Raw genomic sequence first — 17324 nt, forward strand, 5'->3', positions numbered from 1 at the left:
AAGAGATAGATTAATGATCAACTGTCAGCCACTAAAGATGGCAAACCAGAGTTCCGATTACCCATGAACATAATTGCCATCATTCAAGGGGAAAGGCCGATCTCGACTTTCCACGGCCGTTGACAGGTGGCGCTCAAAAAGGACGAGCTGCTTCGGTTTGCACGATATCTTAACAAACCAACTTGCATCTATTTGAGGGTTGTACAAGTAAAAAGGCGCTACAACTTATCTTTTGGACTCTGCAATCTCTTCACCGGTAGCCGATGATGCGCACGACGGATCATGGTGGACAAGAACCCAGCACATCTTCAATTGCAGAGGGTCGACAGGGTGTTGTAACGAGCCAGCGGACTTGCTTCTGAGCCTGCGGCCGATGGGGCTTATTTCCTTGATTTCCTGTCCATCAAAAGGCTGAGCGAGCGGAGCCGATGTAGGTGCTAAGCGGAACTAGGAGATGAGCAGCGCCAGCGCCAGCGCCTGCGCCGATGCAGTCCTGGATGCTCATGTTGATCTTCACAATTTGACATGGCGAATAGTCACCAAGTCTTATCTTACATGGTGAGGAGAGCCCAATGGAGAGGAGATGCGGGGATTAAGAGAATGATCATGACGAGCCTGCGCATCAACTGTAACTAATTCCCTAGAAAAACTCGCATTGTGCTATATTCCGTGAATGCAAGATGATGCTAAGGAGGGTCACCACCAAGGCTGGGTGTGGGTGGATCTGGCCAATCATGTGGCTCCCCACCTTTGCGCACGAACAATATCCCAGCCGGGACTGGCACGAATTTCGTAACCGTTGGCTTCCTAAAGTGCAGCCCCAGGCCCCCTCAGCCGCATCCCTAATGGCTCCGGGGTTTTCCAACCAATAAGGTTAATTCACCTGCGGGAAGCTTATTTTGCGGAAAGACGGTCGCGGTCCGTGCCTCATTTTATGTGCGCCCACCCGCCATGGTTATGTCAGCGTGAACAATCACAGAAATAATACAGTAAAGCACAGACGCTTAGATTATGCCACTAAGAATCGTAGATATGCCTCCATAAACCCAGGAGCAACCGAATTGCGACGTTATAGACCTAGCTGAAGGTATTGGGACTCGCATAGTAGGCAGGTTAGGTTAGGTTATTCCTACTCGATTTTAGCCGCTATCTATAGCAGCCATGCCTGGCTAGTGAGATTTGGGCGACAGCCGAAGCGCCCTGAATATTCATCCGCAGCGCCCCAGTTCGCCAACGCCATTGGGTGTTTGGCTCACTTTTCCTACATCTGCCTCCCCAAATGGCGAACTTTCTGAAGCCAGCGCCTACCACAGCAAATAGCTGAACGTTTGAGATTGGTTTAGCATCTTAAGCTTGATTGATCAGAACTGGTTCCCTACCACCGCGAAGGCATAGTATTCTCACTGCAGCCAGTTCCATGAGGCAAAATCATTCAGCAGATCTTGACCCTACACCCATGTTTAGTAAATGGCACACAAAACTCACTGCTGGACCAGTAAAGTGCGCCGTTGGGCGAATAGGAAGGGTTACGGCGGCTCTGAGCCTAACAGTTGGGCCCTCGTGGCACTCGGGCCAGCCACCCGCCAATTGAACGCAAGAATTGGCTAACTGATACAGCCAAACCAATCGCGCACGCGACGGCACGAGCAGCTAGGTCCCCCACCTTGATCGACTTTTAGCTAGGCTCGTTCCGGAGATCTGTTCGTCCTTTTTGTACTAATTTCATGAGAGAGAAAGGTCGTCTCCTAATCCTATGGGCCCACATATAGATTATGCTGAACGATGAGGGCCGTCATGCTAGGGACCGTGCCCTTCACCTATCCGGCAATACCGTCATTGCTGGTGTATTTTGCCATCAGAACGACATTCGCTCCAGCTGTTGGGTCGTTGATTAACTTATAGATAATATTTTATCCCTGCAGCCATGTTGCGTTGAAGGCTGTGTTAGGAAGATTCAATCCCCTGGCCCTGCGGATCCTTGATCTCATTCTATCTGATCCTTTTGCACCTTCCCTCTTCGTTCCGTTGGAGAACCAACATACGACTAAGCTATCTTAGATGGACCGCATCTTCCCTAAGATGACTAGCCCCTGCGCGAATTACTATGTAAGCTTCCATTCCCGACTCGAAGTCTAGATTATTGATCGCGAACAGGGCTCTGTCAAGTGCCGCAATAGTGTCCTGATATTTGGTGCCCGGTGCGATTTCTGTATGGTGTGTTCTTCCCAGGCGCAATTGAGTCGTTCCCACGCTGACCCCGAATATGGTACTAGACCGCAGGTGCTGGGATGCCTATGAATAATATGCTGCAACACCCTTCGACTCCATCCAGCGAATATGTCAAGCCCATGAATGAGAACGTATAGAAGAATAAGGCGGCTGCTAGTAAGGAGGACGAGGCATACTGGAAGAGAGCCTATACTGCTCCTTGGTCCGTTCAGAAATATGTATATCCGGATGAATTGGGATTCTGAGACGACAATGACAGTATACAAATTCTACCATCCTATTTGCACCGCAATTTAACACAATAAAACTATTCAGGAAGAAACAACCTTGGAATGCATTATTTCCTGCCTTGTGTTTTACCTCGAGGTAATTTTTTACCGAATTTGCGACGCGTCATGGAGTTTTAAGACATTGAAAAATGTCGCAGGGTAGGCATTACCATGCAGTACCCACCTGCCGTACGTACCCACCTACCGTACAGCAAAAAAAAAATTCCCCCATACAAAATGCTATTTTTCAACCGTATGTTGAAAATTCACCAAAAATAAAACCCGTAAAATGATTTTCGAATTTCGTTTTAGAATGAAATGGATTTTAATATTTTCGCGGTATTTTGACTTCACGCCCTGCGCGTGTGCGTACCACACCTAATTCTTCCTCCTCCGAATTTGAACTCTCAACTTCTTCCATCCCTCCCACCTCGATCACATCCTCAACAGCATCCGCCTCTTCAATTGCTTCGTTTGCCTCGGAAATAGTCTCACCAGTTACCAGAGCTTCTGCCAATGTCATGAATCTTTTGTTGGGATTCGGTATCGCCTTCCTCTTCTTGCCTCTGCTCAACCGGCCAACTTCCTCCTCCAGACTGGCTATTCTGGTGCTCAGAGAGGCGATCTTTGACTCTTGAGCTTCAAACCCTTTCGATATCACAGAATAGCGCCTTCTTGTTGACGGGCTCTTGTTCTTCCCCATATCTCGGATGTGGCGGCTGGTCTTTGGCGTATTATCAGAGTCGACTTGCCCGTCTCGGTGGCCGTCTGACCCGGGCGTCGTTTCCTTCTTGTCTGGCTGAATCTCAGGATGCATGAGCGCTTTCCGTCGTGAAATCGGCCAGTTTCCCGTCACTCTCCAGCCTGAGAGGATGTTTTTCTTCGTCATACCCACTGCTCTGGCTTTGGCATAGGCCTTGATGAAGTTGACCTTGTCTACCGGCGCAGAATCGGTCAGGCTGGCGAGTTTCTGCAGTTCTTTTCGGTAGGCAGCCTTGGATACATTGAAGACGCCATTATCCAGCGGCTGCAGCCCATGAGAGCAGTGTGCAGGCAGGTAACAGCAATATACGTTGTTCAAAAAGCACGTAGCCATCCACTCATCCTGGATTTTCAGTCAGCGCCGTCAGCGGCATTTCCGATCTAGAACAGGTAGATACTCACAGATACATGGCTTCCATGGCCATCTAATATGATGAGCCTTGCATCAGACTCATCCGCCGGTTGCGTTTGAGGCAGATAGACCTCCTTGAGCCACTCGACTGCGATATGGTTGTCCGTCCAGCCATTGTCGGACGTGATATAATACCAGTCGGCGATCCCCCGGAGCTCGTCGATAAACCACTGTTGCTGAAGCTCTTTACCTTTGAAGATAATCCCCGGCTTCAGAAGACGACCATCTGCGGTGACGGCTTCGATAAAGGTAGTCCAAGTGCGGGACTGAGAGCCCTTGAGGAAGGCCTTCCTCCTAGGATCGCTACTGCCAATGACCAAGGAATCCAAGCCTATATTTTTCAGTGGATTAGTGAGTTTGGTAGCAAAAATGATCAATACTCACCAAATCCAGCCATGATACCGCCCTCGTCAACATTAACCGTGTTCTCCGGTTTGATCCAGCCATATTCGCTCTCCCGGATATCAAAGTACCAATTGACGGCCATTGGGGTAAAGGAATTGAACCTTGCAGCTTCCTGGCGTTTCCCCACCTTCGTCTTGATATCGTCATGGCGTTTAATGAACCTAGCTAGCCAGTGTACACCGATAGGCCTTTCCCGTCCTTGCTGTCTCAAGAGGGCAGCAACGGTGGCGCGAACTTGACTGTGGGAAGGAGCATAGCCCAAGGCCTCTTGTCGAAGTATCCAGGTAACCAATCTGGACTCCTCCGACTTGGATAGCAGCTGAGCAGGCTGGGTGACCTCGGATTTTGACGGTAGGCCTCTTAATCGGTCAGAGAGAGTGGTCGGAGGCACGCCGTTCTTCTGGGCGGCCTGGTTCTGGGAGAGGCCATTTTCTGTGACATCTAGTATGGCCTAGATAACATCGTCCTCCGTATAAGATGATTGAGACATGTTTGAGGTGACCAAGGAAAGATGGGGAAGAGAAAAGTTTGGATGAAGCTTCGAGGAGGCTGGTGGATAAGGGAGGCATTTTGAGACATTTTATATTAGTTCCGTGCGACCACACCGCAAGCGTCACTGTGGAAGCAAAGTGGAAATATTAAATTCCATGCAATTCTTAATATAACAGACATTTTCTCATCAAAATATCTTTCATTTTGACAACGTACTCTATAAGTGAAATTGGGCATTTTGTATGGGGAAAATCTTTTTTGGTGTACGGTAGGTGGGTACGTACGGCAGGTGGGTACTGCATGGTACCAGAGAGCTACAGAAGATCTTCGAGTCTAAGGCGGATATCATCAAAGCGGAGCTGGGCAGCGCCTTAACAAAAATACACATCAGCTTTGATCTCTGGACATCACCGAACCGTCTTGCGATAATGGCAGTTTTTGCACACTTCATCGACAAATTCGGGAACCAACAATCCAGGCTGCTCGCTCTACGCCGTCAGCTAGGTATCCACAGTGGTGAGAATCTTGCCGAGACATTGTTCGAAATCGTTCAACTGTGGGATATCCGAGGACAGGTTGGCACGGTCATTTCTGATAACGTGACTACGAACGATACCTGTCTCTCTTACTTCTACCGGCAGCTCGACCTTTCGATCCGGCCGGCTGATATCAAGGCCCGTCGCATGCGTTGCTACGGCCACGTTCTTAACCTTGTTGCCCGCGCGTTTCTTTTCGGTAAAGACGCCGAATCTTTCGAGCTAGAGTCAGATATCAACGGCATGAGAGGTCTTCAGGAGCAAGATCTTCGCCATTGGCGTTCGAAGGGCCCAATTGGGAAGCTGCACAATATCGTCAAGTTCATCAGATCCTCACCTCAGCGCAGCGAATATTTCAAGCGCATCGCTCACGAGCAGGAGGACGAAGGGTACCATCTTTGCGAGGAATCAACCGCCGAGCTTGAGGTCATCTTGAACAATGAGACGCGGTGGAATTCTACTTATATGATGATAGAGAGGGCTTTGCGGAAGCAGACTGACATCAGGGCCTACATCTTTGCACTCGAAGGCGAGAAAGACGAAGAAAAACGTATCCCTGCTGATGACATCTTATCCAACGAGGATTGGCGCGTGCTTGGTGAGGTCAATGAGATACTTACGCCTCTATATCATCAGACAATGCGAACCCAAGGCTGGGGTAAAGGCGACAGCCATGGGCGCCTGTGGGAAGTTCTGGTAGGAATGGAATACCTGCTCGAGCATTTTGAAGACTGGAAAGGCTTCTACAATGAGTTCACGACCGAAACAATAAGGGCGACGAATCTAAATGATCCCGAACTAATTGGAAGAGCGTCTGCGCCTCTGAGGGGGACTAACATCCGGTCGGCCCGTTCCCGCCGTCGCCCTGCTCGCTTCGATGGGGAAGAGGTCTATATATCCCAACAGCGAAGTCAAGCGCCAACTTTCACGGTAGCTGCCTTGCCGGAGCATTCTCAGGCTGAGTATGCGGCGCTTGACAAGCCACCGGCGTCTAAGATTTCCCAGAAGAGCTCATTACCAGCAGACCACCGAGCATATATTCGGGCATCGATCAACAACGGCTGGAAGAAGCTGGATGAATACTACTGCAAGCTCGGAGAATCTCCCTTGTTTGCGGCAGCAGTCATCCTTCATCCGAGATTCGGCATCAGCTGGTTGGAGGCTACTTGGGCCACTGAGGAGCAATTGGCCTGGGTTCGCGATGCGAAGGCGGGCATAAAGGACTACTTCGCGCGGTGGTATCAATCGAACCAGCGGACGGACGACTTACAGTCGAAGTCTGCTTCATCATTAACGAACAGGGGTAAAGAGGATGATCACTACACGCAATGGATCAACAGCAGAACGAAAAAGGCATTTGCAACGAGCAGCAGTGTTAGCGAGATGGACAAATACCTCCGCCTTGAGCCACAAGATACGCAAGAGCCAATCCAATGGTGGAGGGACCACAAGCCTTCATTCCCGGTGCTAAGCAGCTTTGCCTTGGATGTCTTTGCCATTCCGGCTATGGCAACCGACTGCGAGAGGCAGTTCAGCCTAGCCAAGCTGACACTAACATCGCAAAGGCTCGCAATGGGCGCCGACACGCTGGAGCGAGTTCATTGTCTGAGGAACTGGGTCCGACACGGCGGGGTAAAGCTGGGCAGTTGGGTCGGTAATTGAGGCTTTGGATCCGGCGTAATACCTTCACATACCCAATATATAGGCCTCCCATACAATTGATTGAGACGAGCCAATCAAATCAAACAAATCAACTTTGGACCGAAGGCCCATCAAACAAATCAACTTTTACCTCAAAGTTGATTTGATTGATTTATGATGAGCGCTGAAATTCGTGGTAAACCAGTCTCAGGATTGATATATATTTGTTGTGCTGATGGAGCAAGCTCTGGGCTTTCAGATGTCATATTTTTTTAATTAATTGAAGTACTATTGCAATAGTTGTGATTGATTTAATATTTGTTGTTGAGGTGGTGATGTCAATAGAGGCTGTGGTGTTGCGGTAGATAAATAATTGTAGGCATCATAGGTGTAGGAAACGGGGACATGCATATAAAGAGGCTACAAAAATTTGGCGGGTTTTGCAGCTAAATTGAGGTACCTAAATTTTTTCCCTGTCAGCAGCCCCTTTTCCCTGTCAGTGCACCCCCCGTGCTTGAGGCACGGATACCGAAGGTAGTAACGAAAGCACGGGGGGCCGATCTCTAGGCCCTACCCAAGTATGTGGAGTAATCGGTAATGGTTCATCAAAGAGGCTCCCTTGCTCTCAGTCTCCAAGGTGGGTCATCTATGCATCTTAACGGGTATTATTTCTCTACTGACGTTCCACCCTACAAGAGCGTCATTTCCCGCCGTAGCTACGTTCAACGAGCTTGTACAGATGACAGCAAGAAAAGCGAACGAAAAAAGCAAACAAAAACTGCTTTGTACATGTACCGTAAGCAGTCAAGGGACTTTAGCTAGGTTCAATGAAAGGCACACTTAAGGTATCGAGCTTTGCATTTGGGCATTTGCACCAGCGTCTTCTTATCCAAAAAATAACTGAAAGAGTTTCGCAATCTTCACTCAAAGCCGACGATGTGGCTTCACTCGACTGGCGTTGTAAGCCACATACTAGGTGTGGAGTTGTGGTGGTTCCGAATGATGACACGTAGTCGCGTCCTAAGTCTAGTATTGGAGTCTGCAAAACAGTGAAATGGTTAGCAGATGCTGACGTGCTTGTGAACATTGGGTTTTCTCCAAAGGCATCCCTAGCCGAAGATAAGATCCACAATGTGAAGGATAATCGCCATTTTCTTCCATTATTTCTCATTTGTTACTGTGCCCAAGTGGGTCTGGATGCTATTGAGCTTGTAATGAGTGGCTTATTGGAACTGCAGCTTAGCTGCAACGGCGGAAGCCTGCCTCCCGGGCTTGAGGTCCTCACCCATAGATCAAACCTATTTCAGCCTACTACAAGAACAGGAAAAGGTCTTTCTTTGACTTTTATAACATGTAGCGCTACAGAAGATAGATTTGCATTTCTCATGAGCGATAAATACTTTTCATATCCAGCCAGAAGTCGATGAGGGCCAATATGGAAGCCCTGCCACTCGAATCAACATCTTCACTATCGCTGAAACCCGGCAGCGACGTCCAGCTGGTAACTGTCGGCGATGAGTTCTCTCAAGAAGTTGTTACAAATAGTGTCGTCTCTGGGTCCCTCATCCGAAGAGTGACTGCAATAACATATCTATGCGGCATGAACATCACCAGTAGCGCATCTAACGGTCTTATAGTCATTGGTCTTCCTCGACTCACAAAGGATCTCGAACTTCCTCCATCTCTTGCTTTCTGGCCATCTTCAGTTCAAGGACTGACCACTGCATCAACTTTGCTCCTCACGGGCGCTATCGCTGATGTTTTAGGACCGCGACCGGTGAATCTGTCGGGATGCATATTGAATTGTATCTTCATACTTACTTGTGGACTGGTCAAGAATGGGGAGCAACTTGTTGTCTTACGAGCCTTGCAGGGCATTGCCACAGCGTTACATCTGTCTAGTTCCGTGGCCCTTGTGACCCAAGTGCAGCCTCAGGGTCGAGAACGCAACGTAGCCTTTGCGTGCCTAGGATTAAGCCAGCTGTTAGGTTTCTCATCTAGCCTCGTTGTGGGCGGCATATTGATCGACACTCTTGGATGGCGATCAGGATGGTATTTCTGTGGAGGCCTTACCCTGCTACTATTCGCCATCGGATGGTGGGCATTGCCAAGAGCCGCACGACCCGGCTCGTTACGAATCACGATACGAAATCTGAAAAAGAAAGTCGACTGGGTTGGTGCATTACTTGCATCGACATCCATAAGTCTACTTACATACTTTTTGGGGTTCGTTGATGCACATACCTCTCGATTGATGTACTAGCTAACAGACTTGCAAACAAATAAATCGTATCCAAATCAAATCAAATAAATCCAAATCAAATCAAATCAAATGACGGAAAAAATTATCCAAATCGAATCAAATCTCGAGGCCTGGATTTATTTGGATATTTGAATTCATTTGGATAAGGGGTTGTCCAACCAGCATTCGCGTTGAGACGAGTCTCAACCCCACTTCTACCTGGGATCCTACCCAGTTTGGTAAACAACTGGCATCTCACAATTAACCCGCGACGCCCTTTCAGCTGATGCTGCCTGCCACAGCACCATGTTCGACTCGCGAGACATGGTCCAGCAGTTCGTCCCGACATATCAACGGTGCTTGTATGCCTCGGACTGTAGCCTGCTGAGCTTCGCAACCTCACCTATCCCCAACAATCCTGCTCCAAATGGCTCAGTCTACGAATGCCAATTGTAGAGCAATACCTTCAATAACTCCTTCGACCATTTCCAGTGACCTCGACGCCCCCCCGAGCTTCGATCCATCCGATACCAACAGAGAGGTGACTATAGACACTTCCTCCTCGGTCGACTACACTGGCTACGAAGGCATCGATTGGAATCGACTTTCAGGGTACTGCATCCGCAAACAAAGACGAAGGCCGCGGACGGGATGGGTCTGGGAGCACGGATTCGATATCGAGAAAGACGGTTCTGGTCGCCGATTCTGGCTCTGCAAAGACTGTCACGGAAAGAAAGCTACGATCACTCATATGTACGACGCTGCTTCTACGAGCCAAGCAAACGGTCATATGGAAGATGTCCACCGCATCAATCGAGACGGGCCTATGTCACCGCAGAGGAAGAAGCAACGCACTCTCTTCGACATGGCTGATCTGGACTGTCGTCGACCGAAGGACCAAGCGGTGATGAACGCATTTATAGCGTCGTTTGATCCTGTTCGTTTTCAGCATTTGCTTGTACGCTGGGTGGCCTGCGACAACGTCCCGTTTAATAAGCTTGAGAGCCCGTATTTCCGCGAGCTCATGGGATACGCAAACAGCGCTATCATCGAGTCAGGAAGTCTCCCTACCCATACCACAATCCGTGACTGGATTGTACGGTCCTTCAATCGTCACAAAGGCGTCGTGACTGAGATACTTGGTCGCTCACTTGGCCGCATTAATATCTCTTTTGATGCGTGGTCCTCTCGCAAGTTTACCTCCCTTCTCGGCCTTGCCGTGCACTTTCTTGACGACGAAGGGAAGCTTCGCACATTCCTCCTAGGCTTGCCACAAATCGAGGGTCGTCATAGTGGCGAGAACCTTGCCGATCGCGTTAGTGAAATAATTCACGAATATGGGTTTGAGGGTCGCATTGGGTACTTTGTCGCAGACAATGCGGAGAGCAACGACACGTGTCTTGAAGACCTAGGCACTGAGTTCGGCTTCAACAAGCAGCACCGGCGGCTTCGTTGCTGTGGGCATATTATCAACCTCGTCGCCCGATCCATTCTCTTCGGCACGGACGCCGACGCCTTTGAGGACGACTGCCAAGCGGAGAAAGAGATCCACGATGAGATAAAACTTTGGAGGTCGAAAGGCCCGCTTGGCAAGCTGCACAATATTATTCACTGGGTGCAACGATCTGGCCAGCGCATTGAGAAGCTCCACAAGCTCCAGCTTATTGAGAACACCGCGTTGAACCTTGAAGACAAAACAACCTACAACGTTGTCACGGATAACGCTACCCGCTGGAACTCGTCTGAGGCGATGATGGAGCGAGGCTACCAGCTTCGGAACGCACTTGATTCCCTAGTCCAGGCAGAAGTTACGGAATGGAACAACTACGTGGCCAGGAGAACTCAAAACGGGACAAAGCCAATGCCCAAGAAGAGCCGAACTAAGCCTGCGATTGTTGACGATAAGATGTCTGTTGAGGACTGGTCCGTGATTACGGAGTATCTGGCTATATTGAAGCCGTTAAAGATAGCTACCAAGCGCCTAGAAGGCCGACCCAAGGAAGGTGAGCCGAATCTAGCCTTCTGACACTCAGCTTGTGCTTATATTTTTAGGTAAATTCGGTGCGATCTGGGAGGTTTTGCTCACAATGGAGTGGCTTCTGAAACATCTGGAAGAGTTCAAGGTGCAACATGAACTAGATGAAGAACCACACCTACGGATTGGTTGCAATCTTGGCTGGATGAAGCTGGACCGATACTACACCCTCACCGAAGATAGCCCTGTATATCTCGCAGCCCTTATCCTCCACCCTGCCTTTCGCTGGTCAACCGTCGAGTCGCAATGGGGTGATCATCCGGACTGGCTAGTACGAGGAAAGGCAGCTGTACAAGAGCTGTGGGAGGAGTATCTAAATCTCCCTGTCGAGCAGGAAACGATACCTGAGCAGCCGACTGTTCCAAGAAAGACAACCGACTTAGATGACTTTATGGCCTCAATCAGGAAGCTCAGCACACGGCCTGCATGTTTACCGTCAGCTACGCGCGATGAGTATGCGGAGTGGGTGGCCACTACTGACCCCGGTGATTGTTTGGTGGATAATCCGATTCAGTATTGGCTTCTCCGAAGACGGCAGTATCCACGTCTGTCGCGGATGGCAATTGATGTCTTTTCAATTCCCGCTATGTCTACCGAGCCGGAGCGAATATTCAGCCTTGCAGGACAGATGGTAACAGCTCAAAGGGGCCGACTCCAAGCGGATATTATCGGAGCAGCTCAATGTATCTCATCGTGGGAGAAAAGTGGGGTTATCCAAATATCCAAATAGATCCAAATCGATCCAAATCAAATCAAATCAAATCAAATCCCACATTTTCGTATCCAAATCAAATCAAATTGGGGGTTGGATTTGATTTGATTTATCTGTTTGCAAGCCTGCTAGCTAATTCCAAAACAGCCTCATCAGCACAGGTATAGATCAAGTTCGATCCCCCCTGGCCCTTGTGCCCTTGAGTCTCAGCATGGTAGCGACTGCCTTATTTGTATACTGGATGCACTCTCGGGTCAAAAGAAACCGGGTGGCCCTGATTCCAAATGGGCTTTGGAAGAATCTGTCTTTTACCAGCATCTGCATCACTGTTGCATTATCCTTTGCTGTGTTAAACTCTCTGGATCTCGTGACGAGTCTTTAGTAGGTAGAGAGCGAGTGCCAGCCGAAAAGCCCCTTCCGCTAACGAACATCCTAGTTTCCAAGAAATCGAGCATCTCTCGGCTCTTGAAGCGGCTATCCGCATGCTTCCAAGCACTGTGGTTGGCCTCGCTCTCAATATCACAACGGGTCTTGTGGTCCACAAGATCCGTGCGAATTGGCTCGTCGCTTTCGCGTCGCTCATATCTGCTGGCTCTCCCCTTCTTATGGCTGTCATCCAGCCGGACTGGCCTTACTGGAAGTGCGCTTTCCCTGCACAGATCCTGATGCCTTTCTCTATCGATGTTCTTTTCACAATCGGTCTCATAATTATCACCGAGGTTTTTACTGAGGAACAACATGCAGTCGCTGGTGCTGTTTTTAACACGGCTGCGCAGCTCGGTAACACAATGGGACTGGCTCTCATGCAAGTCATCTCAACCTGGGTCACAAAACAACAGGAGACAGCGAAACCTTTTACAAAAGCCCTCATGGAGGGTTACAGAGCGACCTTCTGGGCCATGTTGGCTCTCTTGCTGGTCTGTAGCATTGTCGGAGCGATCGGACTTCGACGGGCAGGCAAAGTTGGGTTGAGGCATTGTTAAAGAGATGACACTGGTGACTGCAGGTCAGAGTTGAGAAAGTAGTGAACTTGTGCGCATACCATCAGGCGTACTGCCACACACCCAACCATGATTGGCCAGTATGTTAATTAATTCTAACTACACAATCTCGTGAACCACCATCCCAGTGATTTGGGCGATCTCGGTATTCTTCTACCTGTTGTCGCTAGAATGTATAATCATGTGTCTAGCTACTTAACCTAGAGTTCCCACCCTGTTCGCAAATGGCGCCTTGGGGCTTCAGGTTGCTGCAGCCAGTCCGGTATTGGGTACTTATATGTTGAGATGTATATACCTTCCTTAGGAGATGGATGGTGACCTCTGGGAAAGAAATTGCATTGCTCCCAGAGGGATATCCATGTAGGCCAAACACAGTCTGCCACTTCCCCACCGTGAATTTGAGCAGATTATACACAATTTGTGGCCGGCATTTTGTCTTTCTTGGTAAACTAGATCCCGACCATAACAGAGCTAACGAAGATAGCTCAGACTGAAAAGGGCAGCGATGGGGGATGGTCGTATGAAGAACAGCTCCATGTGCCTTGACATCTTGCTAATCCCTTTACACACTTACCAATCAATCCCCGCTCCATTCTATTCGCTTTTGTCATATCTCACTTACTAGAACCTTGTCCGACTTTCTGAAACCTGCCCTGCCAGTGTCTACTCTACGGCCCTCGTGAAAAGCCTTTGGAGCCTATCACACGGTTGAAAGAGTCTCATGGAGTTCTTGGACTCAAAGGAGGCCCCTCTGAAGAACAAATAGCAATTACATATCAGGAGCAAGTCCATTAAGCAAACAACAAGACCAGGTTAGATTCAGATCAGCGTAGCCATACAGAAGTTGCCGTCGAAAATTGCTAGACTTCTAATTTCACTTGACATTCACTGAAAGTTAATACATGCAAGAATTCTCTTATTTCACCTTTTTTTTTTAAAGAAACTAAGAAGGACCAAATGTGACAAAGCATGTATTAGGCTACCGGACATGATAGCAGAGTATATCTGTGTGTGGGCGGCAAAAGAGGATCGACCGATGCTTTGTCATGCTCTTCTATCCCTTGGTTTGAGGTTAAAGTATTTATTGATAATTGATTTTGCCATCTCCCATTAATCCACAAGGCATGGCACTATCGACGTACTTAACCTTTTGGCTACCGGAATGAATTTGAATGTAATGATACCTTTGTCTGCCAAGTTGAATACAGATTTGAGCCATCATGACTCACATATCGCTATCAGGGCATGATATGATGTTAGCAGTAAATGTATGTAAGCCTTTGTTCTTTGCATTCATGTGACTACTCAAGACCAAGAGGTCCGGGCGTAATTCCAAATATAGAGTACTTATACAGAGCTTACCACGTTACTATCCTTTTCAGCGTTCCTTAGACGCGCCGCATCTCCACGAGGCCGAGATTAGTATTTTCAGTATTTCCAGTAACGTATTGTATCACAACATAGCTGACGCTTCTATGGCTGTGACCTCCGTCAACTGAGATCGTGTAGCTGCATTGTTGCTCCAGTTTTCACAAGTGTGCTATAATTAGTATGGATAATCTCAACGAAACAACTGCAAAATATTTGCATTTGAATCAATAAATAGGTCTACTCGCTTCAAATTGAATGCCATTCTCACTCTACACAAGCCTGTTGAGAACTCACTCCATATCAACATGTCGTCAAACTCCATGGCTGACCTGGTCGGTGAATATGTAAGAGTGGCCCAAAAATATCATGAAAAGGCCATCTCTGTCCTCCGAAAACAGCTCGAATATTCGGAGACTAACACACGCACACGAGAAGATGTCACTCAAATCGTTGAAATGCTGGAAAACTGCACAATTCAGAAACCGCTCACTGCTAGAGAAGTGCTTCGATTAAGACCTAGCGGCAGCTTGAGTAAGAAACTTGTGGTTTGCTCAGAGGACGATGCACGCAAGATATTCGATAAAGGGCCCCCATGTTTTCCAGTCCTTGTGGTCGAGTCAAGTACTCAGCAACATATCTCCATAGATTGGTTCTTAGGCATTCTCGAAACTCGAGCAAATCTTGATGTCCACGATTTCGGCAAAAACATCAAGAACAAAGGCAGAGTTGCTGAGAGAATCCCTTCGAGTTCTGCCATAGACATGTTCAAGAGCCGACAGAAGATGCAACGAAACGGAAGCCGAATTTACCCATTAAACTTCCTCAACCTCAACGGGATTAAGGACAATGCTGTCCCGGGATTCTTGGCGAATCGCAAAGACTTCAAGATACTAGAGCTCTCACGTGAAGAAAACGGTAAAAGGGAGTATCGCACAGAATCCACGGACCTGGACGAATCAACTTCTTTTCACTTACTCGCCAGCCAAGGGGCGGTGCATCTCCCGCATGTCGATCATCACTATGTATATACAACAATCTTCAACGAGGAAGGGCACAAGCTGTGGCTCATGTGGCCAGGTTTGGGGATTGACGGTCTCCAGACATGGAGGGAGACGGGCCAAGTCCCCGATGGTGGCATTCCTGTTTATATCGCACCTGGGTATACTCTCATCCAGCCACCTGGTACATTGCACGCGCCGATCACAGTCTCAGACTGTTTGATGACAGGGACAATGCATTGGCATAGTTCCCAACTTCATAATATACTAAGATATACCAAGGCAGAAATCGAATATCCAGAGATTACAAATGAGTCCTTTTCGCGCCAATTTATTGAAAAGATGACAATAATTCTAGCTCTATGGAGAAGAGGATCGAAAGCCTATACGTGGCCGCCAGATGAACATCTTCACGAATGCCTAGAAATCCTGGAGGTGAGCAAGCGATATCTGCAATTGATGAAAGGGCGATGAGGCAGTGCTAACGAAAGTCTAGTGGCTCAAGGACGGCTGCGATTGTGATCAAACCGCTTCAAAATGCAAAACGTGCCGATGTGCAAGCGAAAAACGCCCGTGTGATGAAAGATGTCACTATGGTGATTACACACGCTGTAAGAACCCAAATTGATTAGAATGTCAGAAAGATCATATGGCAGATGATTGCGGCCAAACAGTAGATCCAGGATTTGAAGGATTCACAAGTATTGGAGATCTAGACTCTGATTAATTGAATTTATGGTCAATGACATGTACCTCCTTACTCCCGTGTCTTCTTAAGTTGACATTTGACCTTGTGCCAAGTTTTGTGATCGAAAATATACTGTAATTACGAAAAGATCAGCCCAGAAAAATCACCATAAAATTAAAAGATGGTACTCTGATGATTTCAGGGTAGATACTCTCCAAGTCGTAGCGGCATTATGCGTTAGGTGGGAAACATAGAATGTAAGCCAAGGGGATTTTGAAACTAATCTTCAGGGATAACAAACGGGTCTGGAACAGATGGCCGCACCACCGTGCGTGTTGGATGCACTACACAGGTCTAGATGATGGATTGAATACGATACAATACTGACTACTACGCGGCTCAGTTTTGCCGAAAGAGCGCTAATCACTAATGCGCTTATTTCCCAACTTGCTACATAATCGTCGCCACCATCTTCTCGAGTACATACTGTGACACACTCACAATGCCGAACTGTTGTCCACATTTGGACTAGGCAGAAACAGTGTTTTCACTATTGAGCACTTTTTATTTTCACATCACCCTTGGAATCTTACGTCTTCCTGCACAGCGTGAAACAAAAAAGTCGGGGGCTGCTAGAATGAGTGCTAGGTGCTGGCGATCGGACGCAACTTGGTAGATGCTCAAGAAGCATTTGTCAAGTACTGATTGAGACTGTTGGTCGTGGCTTATTTTGTTATGAGATGTAGAAGTGTGATGTTAAAAAACGTTGAAATCCGCCAGAAAAGAATACCTCTTTTCCTTGGTCTCCACGATTAAATAAACTATCGAAGTGTCATAACATAAACAGAACAAGGGGTGAAGGTAAAGAATGGAGTTTCAGCTTGACTGCGGATATCGTCGGCGGTTGAGGGGATAATCAGTGAAAGATCCACCTCGGCTCCATCTGGAGTTCACAACTAAAATAAGACCTAAGCTATGGGGCTAGTCGCCATACGAGATCGTTTCATCGCACCACTGATCTGGGTATCCTACCATCCCCGCTTTGAGCATATTTATGCATATTAACTGATTTGCCTTTATTTTGCCCGACATTTGGGTTGCTGTAGTCAACAGAGTCTCACTATTGAAGAGAAAACCCTCGGACGCGCACTCATATCAGTCAATCACAGGGTTACTGGTAATGTAGGCAGACATCGATTGGGTGGCATCACTTCACGGATTCTAGACAAGACCCTAGCTACTAGGCAGATGCGTCGACGTACCAAAGCAATACCAAACTAATATAGGTGGTATAGATATCTTCCTAGACCTTATATAATCTCTTCACAATGACTCCATTTCCAGAACTGTCAATGTTCTCACAGTACATTCTCTACTAACACTGGAGAGCTGTGTGGCCCGATCTCAAGACTAACAACTTCACGTCATCAACATCAGGTGAGTGGTGTAATATGTAATAATGAGCAGCTTACGTGAGATACACATATAATAGGACGTAGGGACTCAATTATCATAGAATTACAACCCAACA

The 17324-nt window shown here is 47.9% G+C and overlaps 3 protein-coding genes across 3 annotated transcripts; all 3 read left to right on the plus strand.

Moving 5' to 3' along the window:
* Positions 1–8181: 8181 nt before the first annotated feature.
* Positions 8182–9009, plus strand: BKA55DRAFT_540690 (major facilitator superfamily domain-containing protein; the record flags this gene model as incomplete). The annotated part of the gene is made up of 1 exon (XM_046190293.1): positions 8182–9009. The coding sequence occupies one exon, from the start codon at positions 8182–8184 to the stop codon at positions 9007–9009; it is 828 nt and encodes a 275-aa protein (XP_046047963.1).
* Positions 9010–11883: 2874 nt separating this feature from the next.
* On the plus strand, positions 11884–12718 carry BKA55DRAFT_515445 (major facilitator superfamily domain-containing protein; the record flags this gene model as incomplete). The annotated part of the gene is made up of 2 exons (XM_046188015.1): positions 11884–12116; positions 12172–12718. Coding segments are annotated over 2 exons (780 nt in total), but the record flags the coding sequence as incomplete, so codon positions are not given.
* Positions 12719–13724: 1006 nt separating this feature from the next.
* Positions 13725–15965, plus strand: BKA55DRAFT_595063 (uncharacterized protein; the record flags this gene model as incomplete). Its single annotated transcript, XM_046195746.1, has 4 exons — positions 13725–13813; positions 14343–15540; positions 15597–15716; positions 15942–15965. The coding sequence occupies 4 exons, from the start codon at positions 13725–13727 to the stop codon at positions 15963–15965; spliced, it is 1431 nt and encodes a 476-aa protein (XP_046047965.1).
* Positions 15966–17324: the final 1359 nt, after the last annotated feature.

The sequence above is a fragment of the Fusarium redolens genome (genome assembly GCF_020744475.1).
Source record: "Fusarium redolens strain MPI-CAGE-AT-0023 chromosome Unknown BKA55scaffold_10, whole genome shotgun sequence".
Classification (NCBI taxonomy): domain Eukaryota; kingdom Fungi; phylum Ascomycota; class Sordariomycetes; order Hypocreales; family Nectriaceae; genus Fusarium; species Fusarium redolens.